We start from the raw sequence: 21324 nt of genomic DNA, 5'->3' as shown, positions 1-21324 counted from the left end.
CCCTCATATAGGGGAAGCCATGATTGAAGAGACTTAAAATTGTTTACTGTCTTCAAATTGTAGAAATAACAGGCTGATAAAAGAGTGTTAATGGGGAATCAGAACAGTAAAAAAAAGATTTCCTGGGAATGTCATATTCGCTACAGATAGTCTAAATTGGAAGATTGAGACTCATGTTAGGATAAGTTAATATGAGATCATTGTAACCAGTGTTGCGTGGTTTTACCTTCCCAGATAACTTTTGTACGTCTTTTGTCTTTTGCTTTAGGGAGTGAAATCAGGTCAGACTTTAATTCCTTAATATTTTAGACTGAGGGAGGGAGCTCTTCTTTATATTTTTATCTTCTTCCTTCCTTTACACCCTACTTGCTTAGACTAAGATTGTAGGTTAAAAGGAATAAATTAAATTAGAATCAGCAGTTCCAAATTACAGGTATGAAATGTGTTGCTGGTATAAGCATGTTTCATTTTATTTTTGAATATTCAGCCTAAGAACAATTAATCGAAATCTTGCTTCTTATTTCCAAAATAAGAAATGTCCTTGGCCCAAACCTTAAAAACAGACAGATGAACAGGAGGATAGTGAAATCCTGAAAAATAAAATCTAATTCTTCCATTTCGTCTCACTGAGGCCCTTAACAACATAGTCACAAAGACATAGAGGAAAAAACCTTTTTGCTGATTGGTCCTTCTGAGATCTGGTGTTAGGTTTGAATGAAGATGCTGTCATTTACTTGGGTCCTGGCTGTCACCCATGTCTTACTTTTTTAAAGAGTCATCTTGAGGACTGAGAGCAATCAACTGTGGTGAATTCTCTCATAGGACAGACTTGAAGGGGAAAAATAATCATAAAAAAACAACGGTGTGTATGCATGCATGTATACGTGTGCACAGGAAAGGTGTGTCCTAAAAAACAGTATTTCTTAAGCTTGTCAGGTGATAAGAATCATCCGGGTCGCTTGTTAAAAATGGATTGTCCAGGCCCTATCTCATACCTTCTGAGTCAGAATTGCCAGAGGAGGGGCCCACGAACCTGTATTTTAAACAAGCTCTACAAGTTCTTTTTATAAGCAGGTAAATTCGGAAAATACTGCATTTAAATGTTTATAGTGGTTATTTTAGCAGTGGATTATGGATGATTTTTTTTTTTCTTTTCTGAAAATTTCAGTTTCCTAAGTTACCTGCAGTGAACATTTCTTTTTTTTTTTTTTTTTTGATGAGACCAAAAATGTTAATTTAAAAAAGAAAAGGTTGGAAGTGAACTTCAGCTTAATATTCACTTCCACTCTACACTTAGTTAAAATGCTCATCTGTTTTATCTGTCCTTTAGTGAACACACATTACCCACTTGAGTTAATTCCTGGTCTGATGGGTTTGCTAAAATTAAATGTTTTTTAACATTTAATTTACCAGCAAGTGAATTTAGATTAAATTCCGATTAAATGATTTATTCTGCTTATCAAACCTTGAGCACATGATATAGAACTAATAAATAGCACTTAGAGTAATTAGACAGTAATTTTTTGCAGAAGTTAAGTACATTTGACTTATTTTTCATGCATTTTAGTAGGCTTATCAAAGACTGGCGAGTTGAAAACACAATGGCAGAACCATCAGGTCTTTGCCTAACAAAGCTGCAAGAATATTTGAAATTAATCAATGCGTATATTTCATAAATCCCAGTTGATTAGTGCTTTATTATCATCACAATGTATTCAGTAATTTTAGTTCTTCTTAAACATTACAACCGCTGCTTTTTATGCTGAAAAAGCTGGGTGACATGAAGAAAGTGGTAGATATTGATACTTGCAATCACTATTACTACTGTATAATTCACAAGCCAGTCCTTCACAACAATGACTTTATTAAACCAAATGAGATGTGTAATCTGAGGTGCTTAGGGACAGAAAGCTTCCTTAATTATGCCAGTCTGTCCTTTGTGATTTTGATTGCTTTATTCTTTATTTCCCTGACAGCTTTATTAACCTCTCAAAAAAGGTATGAATAAAATTCTAGTTTCTGGAGTATGGTAGGTGCTCTTGTTTTTTTTTTCACTTTGAACCCCAGTATCATTCTCCAAACATCATATACATGTTTTCGTGATATACATAGTTCCCCAATAATTATAGTCACTTTGGCTTTACTTTAGAAATAGTTTAAAAAGATAGATCCAGGTTGCAGTACGGATGAATTCACTCCTCTAGATACGTAGAAATTTGCAACACTATTTAATATATGACTGAAATGTTTTCAGAGCCATTGAGTCTAGTTTAATCATTTTGTGCTGCCAACTACAGATCATAGACTATAGGGCATAGTTTAGATTCTTATATGTAAGGTTTTCCAACCAAGTCACATGGATAATTTTTAGTTAAAAATTGTGTGGCCTCAGATATTCATTCATTTATTCAGCAAATATTTATTGAGCGATGGTTATGTTGGGTAATATACAGTATTACCTTTCATTTTTAACATGGAAGACAGCTCTACCATAATTTTTTAAATGTCAAGAACGCTGTTACTTATTCAAATGTAAAATCTACGGAGAAGTAAAGAAGATGATTTTGTATTAAACACTTAAGCAATCTTTTCATAAGTAAGCGGTTTCTCCAGTGTGTGCCTGTTTGACTAATCTAGTGCTAATTTCTTTAGCTACCTGACAAGCCAAGAAAACTGGTTTGATCAATTTTTAAAATATTCCACTTGTTCTTTGTGAATTGGCACGCCAAAGGAAAATAATAAGAACTCTTATTAAAGTAACACCAAAGTGATATATTAACATGTTTAAGCAAATAAAAATGTCCTATCCTTGATTCATCTGTTTTAAAATTTATAGTTAGTGGTAAAATAGACGGCATTATAAAACAACTCCAGGGTCTACCAATTATCTTGAGAGAGATCAGGTAAACGTCTCAGGAGTTCTTTGTAAAGAACTAGATAAGTACTAAAATAGGATAAATTAGTACAACCTTTTGGAGGGCAATATGGCAGTACATTTTAAAGAACTTAAAATTGCATACACTGTCTGTTTTAACAATTCTGCTTCTAGGACTTTACCCTGAGAACATAATAATGGATTCCCAAGGATTGTCCTACAAGGATTTTCGTAATAGTGAAAAATTAGAAACAACCTGAATATCCAACCATTTGAGATTGGTTAAGTAAATTACAGTTAATCTCTGTGATAGATGAACTGTATTATCAAGCTGATAAAATGAGATGGAAGAGAAATATTTCTAATGCTTCCTGCATCTACGTTGTTCACCTGTGCTATGCACTCTCACCAGTGAGCTACCTTATTACGCACAGAAATGGGGCCAAAGAGAGGACATATAAAGATGTGTTCAGATCCTTCAGAGCATGAAAAGGATATATATCCGTTGGATACCAAAGGAAATAGTCCGAGGATCAGCATGGTTCAGTGCCAGGATAGAAGAGGCAATACGGGAGAGGGTTGAGTGGCTCAACCTTAATGTCCATTTTATACAGTGCCAATAAAATGGTGTCAGTGGTGTCCCACTAGAGGGATGAAGGGGTCATTGGATGCACGATATGGAGGCAGAGTGGGTTAGGGTTGCCTATTCTGTTCAGACGGTCAGCATTGAAAACAAGAGGAGAGTCTCTAAGACCTGAAGGGTAGATAGGATTTTTTTTTTTTAAACAATAAGGCAAGTTGAGCATGGTTGAAGGCAGAGAAAGAAGATAATAATTGATAATGGCTAACACTTCTACAGAGCTTATTATTATACTCATGATCACATTTAATCCTTAGAACAACTCATAATGTAACTACTTCTTTTCCCAGTTTCTTCTTTTTAGTTTTTTTTGTGCTTTAGGTGAAAGTTTACAGCTCAAGTTAATTTCTCGTTCAAAAATTTATACACATATCATTTTGTGACCTTGGTTGCAATCCCTACAATGTGACAGCACGCTCACCTTTTCACTGTGGTTTCCCTGTGTCCACTCATCCAGTTCCTGTCCCTTCCTGTCTTCTAATCTTGCTTTTGGGCAGGAATTGCCCATTTGGTCTCATATATTTGATCGAATTAGGAAACACATTCCTTACATGTGTTATTGTTTGTTTTATAGGCCTGTCTAATCTTTTCTCAAAAGTGGGCTTTGGGAGTGGTTTCAGTTCTGGGTCAGCAGAGTATCTGGGGCCTATAGTCTCAGGGTTCCTCCAGTTTCTGTCAGACCAGTAAGTCTGGTATTTTTTCATATATTTGAATTCTGTTCTACATTTTTCTCCTGCTCTGTTCGGGACTCTGTTGTGATCCCTGTCAGAGCGGTCAGTGGTAGTAGCCAGCACCATCTAGTTCTTCTGGGTTCACACTGGTAGAGGCTGTGGTTCATGTGATCCTTTAGCCCTTTGGGCTAATATTTTCCCTGTGTCTTTGGTTTTCATCATTTTCCTTTGCTCCACACAGGACGGGACCAGTAGATGTATCTTAGATGGCCATTCGCAAGCTTTTAAGACCCCAGATGCTGCTCACCAAAGCCAGATGTAGAACATTTTCTTTATGAACTATGTTATGCCAACTGACCTAGATGTCCCCTGAGACTATTGTCCCAATTTTGAGATGAAGCCACTAATCCTTATAGAATTTAAGTAATTTGCTCAGTATCACAGAGGTAGTAAATGGCAGAAACGGGATGTGAGTTTTGACTCTGTGAATCTAACTACTATGCTCAGGAGTAAGAGGAAAACCAATACTGTAAGAGCTAAAGGGGCTATTTGATAGAACAGAAATTCCTGGATCCCGTGAAGGTGGTGGGATTTAGAAATCCCAGAAAGGAACCATGTCTTAACTTGTACCATTCAGCATGTTACAGTCATGGTTGATGCAGCTGAGTCAATGAAGAAAGGAGTGGTTTGTGTTTGGTTGTGTTTGATGACAGAACTGTCTTACCGTGGGGCTGGTTCATGCTCAGCTCTCTGGACCTTAACCACTTTTGTCATCTGTAATTCAGACTCTGAAGTGTCTGGGAGTCAGGTCATGCTCTGAATGCTCTTGAACTATCTGGTGCCAACACACTCAGGAATAAAACTACGTTTCTCCTTCTCTGCCATATCCTGTATTACCCATAAGTAAGAGTTCTTGGAACATTTTTGGAGGTCAGCAAAGGGGGGCCCAGTTGCTACGCTGCAGTAATTTACACGCTTCAGTCTATTCCCACAAAACAGGGAGCTATTGATCTTCCCTGCACTCATTTATTTGTTCATCAGGCATTGATTATGTGCTTACTGTGTTATAAGCGCTAAAGATATCAAGGTTTAAAGATGGGGTGGTGGTAACTGAAGAGAAGGCAGAGTCATATGAGAATTTAATTTTCTTAAGGATGAGAAGTATCTGAGGTATTTGTTGGCTGAGGAATAAGAGCAATGAAGAGACAAAGCAATGGTATTGCTGAAGGAAACACGAGCAGACATATGAGAAGGATGAAATATTGTGACAACAAATAGCCCAGCTATTGCTGGATAGAAAGAAAGGAACCCGCAGGAGTTCGCAATGAGTGGCAACCATTTTCTCTGGAGGATGCTGGTCTGGGAGTTGGGTGTCCAGCTTGAGCATCACCTTGGAAGTTGGGAACAGCTTCCTGGTGGCTAGAGGCCAGGAAGGAGATAGCTGCACATGACGGTGGGTCTAACTGTGATGGGACTCTAACACGGATGTAAGCCGTGAATTTGTAATAAAGCCAGTTAACACGGTTTTGTGATTTTTCCTACAAGCACTTAAGCCTTAAAATGCCCACAGACCGTAGGAAAAGCCCTTCTTTTGAGTAATCTCCTTTTTCTAACTAAAAGGACATTTGTCTACAGGAGTGAAAATGTTGGGTCTGAGCCTTCACATCTTAGGTGTGAAATTATTCCTGACTAACTTGAGAAGATACGGAAGACACAGTCATGGATCCTGCTTATGACCTCCTTGCTAGTATGGCAACCTGGGTCCCTTCCCTCTTGTGCAGCCTCAGTGTGAGTCCCCTCTCCAAAGGGGAGGAAGTCAAAGTATTTGGTCCACTGAGAAATCCCACTCCCTCTACAGTCGCAGTGACTTTAAGTTTTAGGCTAACAAATTTTACCTATCGTGGCTGTTCTCTACCAGTGAGGATTCTTGCTTGCAAGTAAGAAGAATGAGCTCTAATTTAAGCAGAAGGGAGTTTATCAAAAGGATGTTAGCTCACAGATTCTCCTGAAGGGTTGGACAGACAAGCCTAGAGACAGGTGACAAGCCTGCCCCAAATCCTACTGCAGAACCAGTCTGGAGAGAGCTTGGTATGGTTGCTGTCCTGGATGCAGAGCTACTGCTGGTACCAGTGACCAGCAGTGGTCCCCAAAAGCTCCTGCCATCTGCTACCTCTTGAACTGGCATCTCTCTCACAGCCACCCCGGATTGGATTCTGATTGACCTGGCTTCTTTGCATGGCTGGCTTCTAATTCAGAGTCCAGAGTGAGTGGTCCGATTGACAAGACCTAGTTCATGTGGAGAGCTTTATGGAACACTAGGGAGGGGAGTGTCTGCATTTTTATGTGGAAGTGGGCTCTTGTAGCAATTCAGATGTTGGGCAGCCATGGTGAATGGCAGATGTCCATTACAATGGCAGTGAAACACGTGAATAAATGTTCCACCCCTTCTGTATTAGGAGAAAGTCCTAGGTGTCTGGATGCTGAAGTTCTCAGTAGTTTCTCTATAGCAAGGAGCCCTGGTGCCACAGTGGTTAAGCACTCGACTGTGAACCGAAAGGCTGTTGATTCAAACTCACCCGTCGCTCCCTGGCAGAAAGATGTAGCAATCTGATTCCTTAAAGATTTACAGCCTTGGAAACCCCATGGGGCAGTTCTGCACTATCCTGTAGGGTTGCTATGAATTGAAATCGACTTGACGGCAACAGGTTTGTTTGTTTTTTCTGCATAGCAGACTGTTCACATTTTTTCTTTGACTCTTCAGCATTTTGCAGAATGCTCAGAAAACGGTGGGTTTTCAGGAAATGTTTGTAGAACGAGTTTATAAGTGCTCGTTGAGTTTATTCTTTCAACACACATGTACTAGGCACATGCTCTGTGCCAAACACTACGTTGAACACTGTTTTCAGGGTCAAAAATGTTTTTTCTTAATAGTCAAGAAAGAAGCAATCAAGGACTGGGCTACCATGTAAGAATCAAACTATTAGGATCTAGAGTAGAAAAACACTGCTTAGATAAGAAGCAGGGTAAGTCAGTCCTTCCTGAGTTGACACTTGGCAGGCCAGGGGTACAAAGGGTGGAAAAACTTAAGTATTACAGAGATGGCATAGAGTCCCTGGGTGGCAGAAATGGTTAAGTGCTCGGCTGCTAACTGAAAGGTTGGAGGTTTGAGTCCACTCAGAGATGCCTCAGGAGCAAGGCCTGCTAAGCTACTTCCAAAACATCAGCCACTGACCTTATGGAGCACAGTTCTGTTCTGACGCACACGGGTTTGCCGTAAGTCCATGTTGGCTGGATGACGACTGGCTAGACACGGTGGGGATGGAGGGGGTAGACAGTCCCTGGGAGTAGAGTGGAAAGGCTGCACTTCAAACTGTCCTCACTCTCACCTGACTCTGGCATTTCTAGGCAAGTTGCTAGTTCACTTTTAGGGAAGTTGTAATGCTTACTGCTTTTTTTTTTTCCTAGGTTACTCTATGTTTAATTTGTAGCAAGCAATTAAATGTGTTATTTGTAAAGCTCTTAGAACAATGTCTGGCATGCTGTAAGTACTATATAGTTGTTTATTAAATAAATAGAAATAAAGCAATATTTTTTTTCTCATACCTCCACAAAATATGTTAGGGATTCTACCTGGACTCAAGTTTAGCCAGTCAAATACCAGGTGTAAGTGATGACCAGGAAGGGGCATAATCCCTGGTCATCACTTATACCTGGTAAGGAGGGGCAAAAGAGGGAGTCATTGCTTAGGGTATACTGAGCTTCTGTTAAGGATGATGGAAATATTTGGAAACAGATAATGGTGATGGTTGAACAATTGAATGACGTGATGAACATAATTGACGTCACTGAATTGTATATGTGAAGAATGTTAAGATGGCAAATGTTTGTTAAATATATATTTACCACACACAGAAAAGTACTAGGTGTATTCTTATACCTTTTGACCCTTGGCCTTCTTCATACAGCACCATCTACTTGACATTTATTAGATGCTTCCCATGTCCTGGCACTGTCTATAGCATGACAGCTAGTACCTCCTCTGCTTCTTCAGTTGGCTGATGTTCCCTGGGGAAAGCAGTCTGACTGCCAGGCTCTCTGCATTACCCAGGCCTGGACCCAGTCATTCTGCTCTTTCTTGTTAGCTGTTTGATGCTTTTCTGAAGGTTAGAAGAATTTTTTTTTTGTTCCCATTCAGCTTTTTCAGTTGCCTTTAGTAGAGGGTTCTTCCATTTTACCGTCTGTCATTAGTAGAAATGGGCATCCTAGTCTGTGTACTTCATGTAGCTTAACTCATAGAATCCTCGTGAGAACCTAAAAAGGTAAGTCCACAGATGAGGAAAACGAGGCACAGAGAGTTTACATTCCCTGCCAAGGGTCATAGAGTTGATAAATAATGGAACCGGAATATAAACCCAGGCAGTCTGGTTTCAGAGCTCATGTTCTTAATTAACCCCTATGTCCACCTATTTTCTTTCTTCACAAAGGCAGTAAAAACTGCTTCATCATCAAAAGTCCTCTTTTAAAAGGTCAAACAAGTCTCCACCTGAATATGCTTCCCTTACGGCTTAGGGCACAGCTTGACAAAAGCCCAGCCAGCAAGAATTTAGCATCAATAAGTATATTCTGGAGTCCCTGGCTGGTACAAATGGTTAATGCACTCAGCTGCTGACCGAAAGGTTGAAGGTTCAAGTCCACCCAGAGATGTCTCAGAAGAAGGACCTGGTGATCTACTTCCCCAAAATCAGCCATTGAAGACCTTATGGGGCACAGTTCTACTCTGACGCACACAGGGTCGCCATGAGTCAGAGCAGACTTGATGGCAACTGGATTTTTTAAATATATTCTACATATTTTTAAATGGCTATATGATGTGCCATTGTACATGCCTAGTTTCTGTAGATTTAGGTGTTTATATTTTTGTGAATGTGTCAATCTTTGCAGGAGAAAAATTTCATTGAATTTTGCCGAAATTGTGTTGTTTCGCTGAATTTGGTCAAGGCATGCAGAGATGAAATGTACGCATCCAGTAATTGAACCATTTGAAAGTCTAAAATGGAAATAAAAATTTAAATCTGAATTGTTAGTTTTAAGCTTTGATTAACTCTGGAAAGTGGTGTCAGTGAATGGGACTCAGAAAGCTCCGTTTGTGTGAAACCTCTTATGAGCAAAAAATTCTCTGGGATTGTGCCAAAGCAGAGACTTTTATGCACCTAAAATGGCTGAAAACCCATGGAGACAACCAGGGACCTTCCAGAGTGCTAAAGGGATCCAAGTATATTCAGCAGTATTCCATCTGAGAAATCAAATTCCCAAGAGTTACCAATAGCAAGAGCGGTTTCATTGCTTCTATTCCATTTGGAACGGATGTGTCTCTTCATCAGGTCCAAACTGGTTTGGTTTTATTGTTTTTCTAAACAAAGCTCTGGCTTGGTAAGACTAAAGGCCTGACATATATTTCAATTTCTTTTGGCAGAGGAAAAGACGAGCATATGAGTCTAATCTCATCTGTGATGGCCTGCAGCTAGAAGCAACTAGATCAGTAAGTACTGGGCCCTTTGAGCCCTTGGCTGACCATTGCTCGTTGGAACCTGCGTGCCACTTGGAATGCTGGATGGCATTTGAAACTTGCAGCCTGGCCACATCTTAGTCCTGACACTGGAAGAGGAATGTATGAAAATCTGCCTTATAGAATGTATATTTGCTTCTGATTGAAGCCGGTAGATCTTTTTTAATAACCAAAGAATGTGATAATGAACATGTGTCTGAATGATTGTATTTTCTTCAATCTGAATGATGTGGAGAGCTTTATGGAACACTAGGGAAGGGAGCGTCTGCATTTTTACATTTTCTTCTCTTAGGAACCTTGTCAACTTTTATCTTTGTATTATACAGGTAATACAGCTACATTAAAAAACTAGAAAATGTGAGAATAGTGAAAGTAAAAATCGTCTATATCTTAATTCTCTAGAAATAATCTATAGTCCTTTTAAACCTTTTTTCCCTTAAATATATACATTTTTCCCTTTCAAAAAGTGGAATTATTATTTCACAGTTTTATGATTTCTTTACTTGACTACATGGTAAATATATTTTTATATCAATAAATGCCAATCTTTGACATCCTTTCTGTGACCATATAACATGCTGTTGAAGACATATAATAAATTAAGTATTCATTTTCTAGGTTTATGAAATAAAAAAAAATTTTTTATTACAATAAATACCACTGCATGGAATATCCTAGTGTTTTTATTTTTAGTCGGCTAATTCGGATGCAATGTGCAACAATTGACAAGTTTGGTTTTCTTCAATTAAAATATTAGTAATTTTATAAAAGAATGACTGTGATAAGGATTTGAATTCCTTTTTCAATAACTCAAACTATGAAACTATCTTTAGTATAAAAACATGATGGTTTGCAAATCTATTTTTATTATATTTTTACTTTAACTTGTGTCATAGGTCTCTTTCTGTGTGTGTTTTTTCCCTTTTTTAACTATCAACAACGTAAGAAAATTCTGTGTTTTAAACTGACAGTGAAAATAATTGGCTTGATTTCCTGGTCTGTTTCTTTTCTTCCAATATAGGTTTTGGATGACAAGCTTGTATTTGTAAAAGTACACGCACCTTGGGAGGTGTTATGCACGTATGCTGAGATAATGCACATCAAATTGCCTCTAAAACCCAATGATCTGAAAACCCGGTTCTCAGCCTTTGATAGTTTCAACTGGTTTACCAAACTCCTCAGAGTGGATGAAACTCTCATCAAGCCAGAGCAAGAGTTTTTCACTGCCCCATTTGAGAAGAACCGGATGAACGATTTTTACATTCATGATAGAGATACCTTCTTCAATCCAGCCACCAGAAGCCGCATTGTAAGTCTAAACCCAAATTAGTTGCTATCTTGGGATGATTTGGAACCTCTGTTGAATAATTAGTAATTTGGTTTGGTTGGTTTATTTTTGTTTTTAAAAAAAGCTGTCAAAAATTAAAAAATAAGTATGCCTGCAGGTTACTGTTACAATAGTAAACAATAAATGCTTATAGTTACACTGTATAAACCACACACTGTATTTTGGAATCTTTTTAGGTTTACTTCATCCTCTCCCGGGTCAAGTATCAAGTAAGGGACAACGTTAACAAGTTTGGGATTAACAAACTTGTAAGCTCTGGCATCTACAAGGCAGCTTTCCCTCTCCATGATGTAAGTCAAATGGCAAAGATGAAATAAAATGCCAGGTATATACTCTGGTATCGACAGTAGTGAAGAGCTAACCTCCTTGACCTGAAGTTTCCTTCTTGCTAAAATAAAGATAATACACTGCAAGATTACAAGCTCCTTTAGGGCAGGAACCATATTGTTTTGTCCACTGCTGAATCCCAGGCATAGAAGAGATGCTCGGTTTATGTGAGTAAATGAATGAATGAATAGCATCTCTTCCACACCTAATGTATGAAGCAGTGCAGATTTTATTTAAGAGCATGGATTCTGGCACTGGAGTGCCTGCTCCACCAGTGTCTAGCTAGGTGACCTTGCAAAAGTATTTAGTGTCTCTGTTCCTCAGTTTTCTCATCAATAAAATACGTGTAATAATTGTTACTTAACTCATAGAGTTGTTATGAGGATAAATTAATTCATGTAAAGAGTTAGAACCATTCCTAGCATATAAAAAAAAAAACTATTTAAGTGTTAGGTAGAGGACCAATGAAAACGCAGGAAACCCTCAATGAGATGGATTGACATGATAGCCCCATCAATAAACTCAAACATACCAGTGATCAGAAAAATGGCACAGGACTGGGCAATACTTTGTTCTTTTATACATAAGGTCACAGTGAGTTGGAACCAACTCACCAGCAACAGCAAAGAATAACCTGTTTTCATAATTACTGACAGATGTTATTATCAACTAAAAAGCATTAGTTCTTTGTATGCAAGATACATGTTAGACCTTCTCATTTATCACTTTCTTAACATAGAATTTTTCCTCCTGAAATACAGTTTTCAAACTATAACCTAGAATATCTCAGGATTTTTTAAAGACACTGTCAGGTGGACAGACAGCAAATTCTTGACATTTTTTAAGGGCTACATTCTGAGACTTTAACAAGTTCTGAAATTCAGTAGTGCTTTGCTAGCTGATAACATCTCCCATGAAATGCAATTTTAAAAATGTGACCACCTCAGACCCTAATGATTCCATAAATGCAGGAACATCATATCCAAAGCAATTTGAAGAAATTCTGTCAGAGAAATAAATTAAATGCTATATTATATTGTATTCTTAACTTTTGTTACATACACTATCAATAAGGCCCCTGGACCTTATCGGGTGAATCTATAAGACCAAAGAAAGCAAAGAAGGAGAGTGATAATTGCTGCTTCATAGTACATGTGTTTGTGGATGAAGACAATATTTAAATATATACTATATAGCATAATGGAAACCCTGGTGGCATAGTGGCTAAGTGCTGCAGCTGCTAACCAAAAGGTCAGCAGTTCAAATCCACTGGGTGCTCCTTGGAAACCCTATGGGGCAGTTCTGTCCTGTCCTATAGGATCGCTATGACGGCAACTTTTTTTTTTTTTTAAATATATATAAGAGAATATAAAATTAGGATGGAAGCAGAATAATTCTGGTTGAAGTAGCTCAGTAAGCTTCTTCAGGAAACAGTTTCTTGATACACGTGGATACGTAGAGAGCCAGGAAGCTGGGTAGGGAAGCAGATGCTTAGCTTCCTGGCCGTGAGCAGTGTAGTAGTCCAGCCTGACAACCATTGTGTTTTAAATCGTGCCCCAGCAAAATTACTGATTACAGCATGACGTGAACTCTGGGGATACGTGTGTATAGCTGTCATGAATATTAATCTGGGATGCCATGGTTCTATAGTACTTAGTTGGTTCTGCCTATTCCCAAGCCTTTTCCACTAAAGATCCCTTCTAATTCTGGTGGTCCCCTATCTGGGCTAGGGAGTGATCCTGTGCAGTATTTGGAGGGAGGTGAGTAGAGCTCTGGATCCATTGTAAGTCTTGTTATTGTTGTTTGGTGCCATCCTGTCAATTTTCGATTCATGGCGACCCCATGTGACAGAGTAGAACTGCCCATAGGATTTCCTAGGCTATAATCTTTACGGGGGAGCAGGTCTCCAGGTCTTCTGCTGCTGAGCGGCTGATGGGTTTCAACTGCCAAACTTTTGGTTCGCAACCAAGCGCTTAACTGTTGTGCCACCAGGGCTCCTGATTCTAATGCTTGCCTGGGTGGTAAACCAGTTGTAGTACAGGAAGAAGGAAAAATGAATCGACGGGGGAAAAGACTGAATTTAAACAGAGGCAGGAGGTTTCGATTATTTTTCTCGTGAATAAGCTAAGTGTCAAACATGATGTTGAGCTTCTCTGTTTGTTTTCTATATGTTGTCACAAAATAACTGCTGAATTGGGGGACAGGGAGGCCTGGGTTTAGAAATGACCCTGCCACTCACCAGCCAAGGCCCTGGTTTTCCCAGGTGTCCAAGAAAGGCACTGGATTCTCACGTGTTCCTCCATCATGATGATTTTGTAACTTAGGCAGCCCAGGGTTTCATTGTTTAGGACTGTCCCACTTGTCATAGGGGATTAAGCATCCCTTGGGTAACCCACCAAGACCCTGCAGTGCTCCCCAGGATTGTAACAGCCAACCACCCCTCACTCTGCATTTGCAGGTGGCCTCAAAGAGGATAATAGTACCCCTGGTTCAGAATCACAAAATCAGATGGTATTTTCATCCCTTCCATCCGGTGAGGGCCCCTTATTCACAAATGACTGGGAAGTATTAGTACCAGAGAATACCAAATTAAACACAAGTTTAATAAACAGATTTGTGAAAATTTGATTATTTTGATGCTCACCTGTTTCCTTCTGCTTCTCAGTGTCAGTTCAACCACCGATCAGAGGATCCCAGCTGCCCTAATGAACGATACCTTTTGTATAGGGAATGGGCTCATCCTCGAAGCGTATACAAAAAGCAGCCCTTGGACCTTATCAGGTGAGCTGTTGTAGAGAACACTCCAGTGGGAAGCAGGAGAAAGCATCCTCACGTGTTCATGCTTGGTGAGCTGCTAGAGATCCTGACCCCCAGCGTCAGCCTACAGAGTCAGGTGCTTAAAAAGTCCAGGGACTCCACACCTTTGAGCAGGCAGTACTGAGCTACAAGCACCAGCCTGCCTATCATCCAGATGTAGGGAAGCTTCAGAGCACTTATATCTCAGAAATAGTGGCTCAGAATGTGGCCCTAAGAGGCTACCTCCAAGAACATGGTACCACTTCAGCAAACATGATCTCCAAGCCTTTCCAGGATACTTCTGAAGGATCAAGAAGAAATAGGGAAAGAGAATCCATTGAGTAGCAGCCTGAATGCTGGCACTTTGTGTTTTAAAGTTAGTCTGTTAATCTTGTTATTTTTATTTGTATAATACAGTTTTATAAGAAGGATATAACCTTTGTTCCCAATTTTAAGAGATTTCGTAGATTGCTTTTATAGTAGAGTTGGTTAGCACTAAAACAGTAATATCTTTTAGTTATGAATGAGTTATTGGATAAAATAAACTTCCTATGATATACATAGTTTATATCTTTGAACGTATAGTTTTCTACTACAAACATTTTAACAAGTGTAACTCCCTGGAATGAATTTACTCTCATATAAAGGTTATATTTTGACAGACCTTAGAACTATTATAACTGGCCTATTAAGATTATAGGAAAGCACTTGTCATGTTTAATACTTTTAACTAGAAACTCAACGTTGTAGTGACACGGAGTAAATGTAGATTACATATGTAGATATGTAATAAATTATTCACAGATTCCACATTTGCAAATTTGCCTACTCTTATAACCCCAAAATCAGTAATCAGTACTCACTGTACCTTTGTGGTCATTGTAGACATGCACACGCACAGAGTGGGAAAAAATTTGAGTCACTTTATGTGCACATTCCCAACTGAGGTTGAGCGGGCAGTCCTCTCCCTTCTTGTTTCTGCTTTCATTCTATAAACAAGTGTCCTTTTCACAGTCTACTTAGTGCCATGCTTTTCCCATTTTTGTTTTTTTTGTTAGTGATTTCGCTGTTTAAAATGGCCGCCAAGTGTAGTGCTGATGTACTGTCTAGTGTTCCTAAGTACAAAAAGGCTGTGATGTGCCTTACAGAAAAAATGTGTGGATAAGTTTCATTCAAGCATGAGTTCCAGTGCTGTTGGCCATGATTTCAGTATTAATGAGCCAACAACATATGCTAAATAAGGTGTATTTAAACAGAAACACATATAAAGCAAGCTTATATATTGATCAATTGATGAAAATATTGTGACTAGAGGCTTGCAGGAACCTAACCCAGGACTTCCTGTAGGAGCGATAGTTCAGTACCACTAGTTCAGTGTTCGCAGCCGCGTTATAGAACGTGCCTACCAGGAGTAATGAGGATCAACTGTATATAAATTTTCACTGTTTTTCTTGTCTGTCGAATAAGATATAATGACTAGCTCAGAGTTTGTCTCCTCAAAGCACTGATGTCAGCTACTCTCCAGGAGCTTATGTTGTTTGAACGAGGCTAGTATACTGAGCACTAGAGAAAATGAGAGACCAAAAACAAACCAAATATAAAAATAAGCAAACAACACATAAATGATCACTTCTGATCAAAATGAAGAAAACAACAGAGTGATGGGTTGGGGGAGGAGGAGTCAAGAATGAGGACGTGACCTAAGAGCTGATACCCGAATAGTGAAAACCAAAAAAAAAAAAAAAAACACCTATTGCTGTCAAGTCGATTCTGACTCACAGTGACCCCACAGGACAGAGTAGAACTGCTCCATAGGGTTTCCAAGGAGCTGCTGGTAGATTCAAACTGCTGACCTTTTGGTCAGCAGCCAAGCTCTTCAGAACTGTACCACCAAGGCTCCTGAATAGCTTTGAGGATTTGGGAGAAGTCATTCCAGGAATAGGCACAGCTTATCCAATGGCCCCAAGGCACAAATACACTTGGCAAGTTTGAGGAAATACCAGTACTAATGAGAAAGAGAATGGTAAGATATGAAGTTAGAGAGCAGGAGCCTGGTAAGGAGTTTATTTTTTATCTTAAGTGCAGTGAGAAACGTCACAGGTTTCACTGTATCTGGTTCCCTATCTTTTGTCATGCTAGCATGAATGATCATTGCTTGGGCTCATTTCATTAGGGATTTGCCAAATGATGATATTCTAAATCCCTTCCTCATTTATTAGTTGGATTACTTTCATAGACACTTTCATTAACTCTTTGAAAACCCTATAGAAAAAGATATTAAAATAGAATGTTTACATCTCTGTAAATATTTAAGGTTAACATTCACGTTAAATTTTCCTTTGATCGATGCCCTTTTATGATAAACCTATAACATCTGATGGCAGAGTAGTAGGTTTAATGGAGTCCAAATGATTCTTTATGATTTTGGTAAAGTAATTACCCACTATTTTATTTCGCTAATTGTTCCCTGTTCAGGGAATTCACACTGGTTGCTGGTCCACATGTTTCTTCCCTTCATTGCATCCTATTTGTGACCCCTTGAGCATCCATTCTGTTAAGCCTCTATCTGTGGTTTCCAGGACATACCAGCAGAGAAAATGAGCTCTTTCCAAAAAGCAAACCAAACAGAAAAGAGCAACTTGGAGGAAACAGATGTTGCACAGGAAGAAAGGAAACTTCCCCCCAAAACCTCTCTTTATTACCCAGAGTCATAAAGGAAGATATCGTATCCATAAGACAAGGGCAGGATTCTATACAGGAAGATGACCATTCTGAGACTGAAAAGTAGCTCCTGGAAATTAGGAGTGGAATAGAACAGAAATATCTAAGAGAAATACTAGAAAATGAAACTGAAGAAGTTGTGCAGAACATAGAGAAAAAAGATAAATTGATAGAAAATGAAAGAGGGAAAAGATAAGAAAAATTGGATCATTCCAGCGGGTCCCATGAACAAATAATAGTAGTACCAGAAACAAGAACAGAGGAAATGTAGAGATGAAATCAGAGAAATACTTCAAGAGAATTTCTCAGAACTGAACAACATAAAAACATGAGTTTCCAGAAGGGAAGAGTCTACTGAATGCCCAGCATAGAGGATGAAAATAGAGCCATCAATTCACTACGGCATGAAATCTCAGAACACTGGAGGCAAAGAGAAAATCCTGTGAGCCTCCAGAGAGGAAAAACAGGTTTCATGTGAAGGATCAAGACTTAGGATGATGGCAAACTTCTCGACAACACTGCAAGCTAAAAAAAAAATAGAGGAGTAACTTGAAAGTTCAGAGGAAAATTGATTTTTCAGCTTAGAATTCTGTACATGGCCAAACTGTTAATTAGTGTGAGAATGGAATTTTCACAATTTAAAACGTGTGAGGTAATGGGGGAGGTACCCCGCCAAGAAAGAGGAAGACATAAGATTTAGAAGACAGGGAGCCTAACACAAGAGAGAGAGCCAGGGAGCTCCCAGGACGGCAGCTCTGCAGCAGGGCTAGAGAGCCACTGATCCAGATTGGAGGAGATCTGAAGGGATTTGTTGAAGGTCAAACTGATAGAAAACCTCATGTGTTTAAACATGCTGAGAGAATTGCACAATTGTGGGAGAGTCTGTGGTTCAATAAGCGATAAGTACCCAGAAAACCAAGCAGTGAACAAGACAGTTATTGACTGCAGGAAAAACAAAATATGGGTCAGGAAATGCAAAATAATCATAGCAGATGACTTGATTCAGCTGTGAGTACTGTTAACAGAATCAAAAATAATGTAGAGCAGGCATGTTGATCTCCCCAAGATAATAAGGCAACTACGTTGAGAGGACGGAAGAATGGAGGTATGGTTGCGTAGGTGAGGCAGGGGTTGAAGGAGAGCTTAATCCTCGTCTTCCAGAGTAGAAAGTTGATAAATGATAACATAAAACTGAGAAATCAATAAGCAGCGCTGTAAGCATCTAATTTAGCAAGGTGGAGGTGAATAATCAAGGAAATCAGCTAACAGAAAGTAGATGCTTCTGGGAAATGGGGAGGTAGCTGGGGACTGCTCTTTTTTATTGTCAGCCTTCTAGAACTATGTGACTCTTTAATGGATGTATACTCAAAACTTTGATTAAAAAAATCAAAACTGAATTTTTAAAAATTGATGTTAAGAATTGGAATGTTTTTGGCAGCTAAAGACAATGATGAGAGAATATTGCATTTGAAGGATCCCCATTATTCCTAGCCCTTCAGCAAGAACTAGGAGAGAGCTTTTGGTTTAAGATTCAAAACATCTTTCTGACCTTGTCACCTACCATATAATCGGGATGTCTTAGGAAGTTATGAACTCCCTGTCACTGTAAATATTCAAGTAGAGACTGTCTGACCAGCTCTGTAAATATGGCAGAATCTTTTTACTATCCTGGAAGTTGGGCTGGGAGACGTCTAAGACACTTCCCAATTTTAAATGTGTCATTTCAAGGATGGATAGTTGGTAGGATTGTATTAGAGAAAGTGTAACAACAAAGAGGCCAAGACATCTCAAACCCCCTGCCCGGGCTCTTCTCTCCCAGGCACCGTCCTGAGCCTGCTGTTTGCCTGCCATCCATGACCCAGACAGCAAAGCCCCAGTTACATGGAAATAAATGTGCTTTGTTTCCCATCTCCTGATGCCATACCCGTGCACTACTAACTAGTATTCTTATCAGTCACTTCTTGCCCTGATTTGTGATTTACATTGTATCTTCCCTCCAAGGAAGTTCCCTACATAAATAAAGGCAACTGTAAGCTGTTATTTGTGTTCATTTGTTTCGTGCATATTAAGAATCATCGGTTGGAGAATGTGTGAAATCTTGCTCGTCTTAACAAAGGATGATGGGGAAACTCTATTTGCTCCCTGTTCGGCATTTTCCCCTCCCTTGGCCCTATACTGATTTACTTTGCTTCGACAGGCTAACCAATGATCAGTACTTGGCTACATGTAATCTACTTTTTGTTTCATCAGTAGAATTCATAGTTGGCTATAAAAATGAATATGTTTTAAGTGTGCATTGAGCCAGAGGTTAAAGCTTAAAGCCTCCTTTATTTAAAATCAGAAGTTAACATTAGGATGAAGGCACAGAGTGCTTATTTGCGTCTTCCCTAAAAATAATTTGTCTTTCTTCAGGAAATACTATGGAGAGAAGATTGGAATCTATTTTGCTTGGCTGGGCTATTACACACAGATGCTTCTGCTGGCAGCAGTTGTAGGAGTGGCTTGCTTTCTCTATGGATATTTTAATCAAGATAACTGTACATGGAGGTAACCTCTGCTTAATCCTTGGTGCCACGCTGAAAAGTTGACTAGACCAAAAGTTACTTTCCGGGGTCTTAGACTATTTTAGTAAAACAAGGCTTACTGCAGACCACGTGTTGCATCAGATGATTTATCCCTTTTGTTCTGTGTATAATAACTAAGTGAACTGGAAAAAATTTTTTCTTAGGTAATCCAGCCCTGTCTCTGACAGGAATATTACCCTTAGGAAGCGTTCCAATATTTGAAGACAATACTCTGTTTGAAAAAGAAAGGAGGACTAGAGAGAGGATTGTCCTTGAACTTCTGCCCCCAGAGGAATGCTTCACTCAGCCCTACAGATGTGAGCCAAGAGCAGCTCCGATTTCTTCAGTGTTGCAGTGGTGGCAAGACTGGTGTAGCTTTTTCTTCTGCACTTAAAAATAACTTTTTTCATGCATAAAGAAATTCCTGTTGAAACACTAAGTGGCCCACACTTGTTTGATTTTTTTACCTTTCATTTTAAAAATTAGCCATTAGGATGTTAGGGAAAAAAGTGATAAAAGAAGTAGGTAGTGCTGGGTGCTTGAATTCAAACACCAGCTGCACTGTCTGAAGGAAGTATATGGGTGGGAGAGCACTCTGAATTTCACCATCGCTGGGCTGAATTGGGAGCCCTGGTGGTAGTGAAGAGCTACAGCTACCTACCAAAACGTTGGCAGTTTGAATCCACCAGCTGCTCCCTGGGAACCCTATGGGGCACTTCTCTGTCCTGTAGGGTCGCTATAAGTCAGAACTGACTCGACGGCAATGGGAGTCTGAATTGAAGAGCCCTGATGGCACAGTGATTAATCACTTGGCTGCTAACCAAAAGGTGGGTGGTTCGAACCAGCCAGCTGTTCCCTGGGAAAAATATGTGGCAGTCTGCTTCTGTAAAGACTACAGCCTTGGGAACCCGGTGGGACAGTTTCTACTCTGTCCTATAGAATCACTATAAGTCAGAACTGACTTGATAGCAACGAGGTTTTTTGTTGTTTTTTTTAAGCCTGAGTCGTGTTGTTCTTCCCCTGCTTCTAGTGGTCTCAGCCTCCAGAAGGGATGCAATACTAAGCCAGGCGTTTTCTCTTAATCATCTGGCCTCCTTCCAGGTGTGACAGCCAGATCAAATTTTCTGGGCACCAGTGATGAGCTGATCAAATTTTTCCAGCTCTTAGCATATCAGCCTGCCTCCCAAGGCAGGATGCTTACTTACACTGCAGCCGAGATGTAGCAGCATAATTACCTAATCTATTTAACAGAAGACTCCAAGTTTTGTACCCATTACAGCTTCTCAGGTAGAAAGCTGCAAAAGGTCTTTGAAGTACTCTCCCCTCATCACTAAAAAAGAGTTTTGGGCCAAAAGCTGAATGTTGATACCTTTTGCCTTATTTGTCTTTGGCTTCTCCATTGTTTTGAGTATTGTTCAGCCAAAAAATGCACTGCAAAAATACGCTTTCTCAAAACAAACAAACAAAAAACACTTTCAAAGTTGCAAAAGCTGTATTTTTATGGGGTTCTTGAGTGGTTGTTTTTTTTTTGTTGTTGTTGTAATTCATTTTATAAAATCACCATGAAAGCCACACCACGTATTTCCTGTAATACCACACAGTTTAATTTATAGAAAACTGGATTAGGGTTTTGAGGACATACTCCCTGTGCTCGAAACTCTTTGGACTTTAATTATTTAAACTTTTTTAAAATTTTAAATATTGAAAATATTCATTTTACATAGTTTCAGTCAATTTTATTAGCTATTGGGTAGATACATGAGGATAGAATATATACTTAAGGTATAAGGAATAATGATCTACTACCTAAAATAAG

The 21324-nt window shown here is 39.2% G+C and overlaps 1 protein-coding gene across 7 annotated transcripts in view; it reads left to right on the top strand.

Annotated features, from left to right (window-relative positions):
• Window positions 1–21324, top strand: part of ANO6 (anoctamin 6) — a 230075-nt gene that overhangs the window by 135964 nt on the left and 72787 nt on the right. For 4 of the 7 annotated variants that reach the window (XM_064284355.1, XM_064284356.1, XM_064284357.1 and 1 more), the window contains 5 exons: window positions 9660–9725; window positions 10774–11061; window positions 11277–11390; window positions 14093–14208; window positions 19357–19491. In XM_064284355.1, coding sequence (XP_064140425.1) covers window positions 9660–9725; window positions 10774–11061; window positions 11277–11390; window positions 14093–14208; window positions 19357–19491 — 719 coding nt within the window. The other 3 variants (XM_064284360.1, XM_064284359.1, XM_064284358.1) reach the window with 3 other exon arrangements.

The sequence above is a fragment of the Loxodonta africana genome, chromosome 4 (assembly GCF_030014295.1).
Source record: "Loxodonta africana isolate mLoxAfr1 chromosome 4, mLoxAfr1.hap2, whole genome shotgun sequence".
In the NCBI taxonomy this organism is placed as follows: Eukaryota; Metazoa; Chordata; class Mammalia; order Proboscidea; family Elephantidae; genus Loxodonta; species Loxodonta africana.
This window is presented reverse-complemented; position numbering and strand designations above follow the sequence as displayed.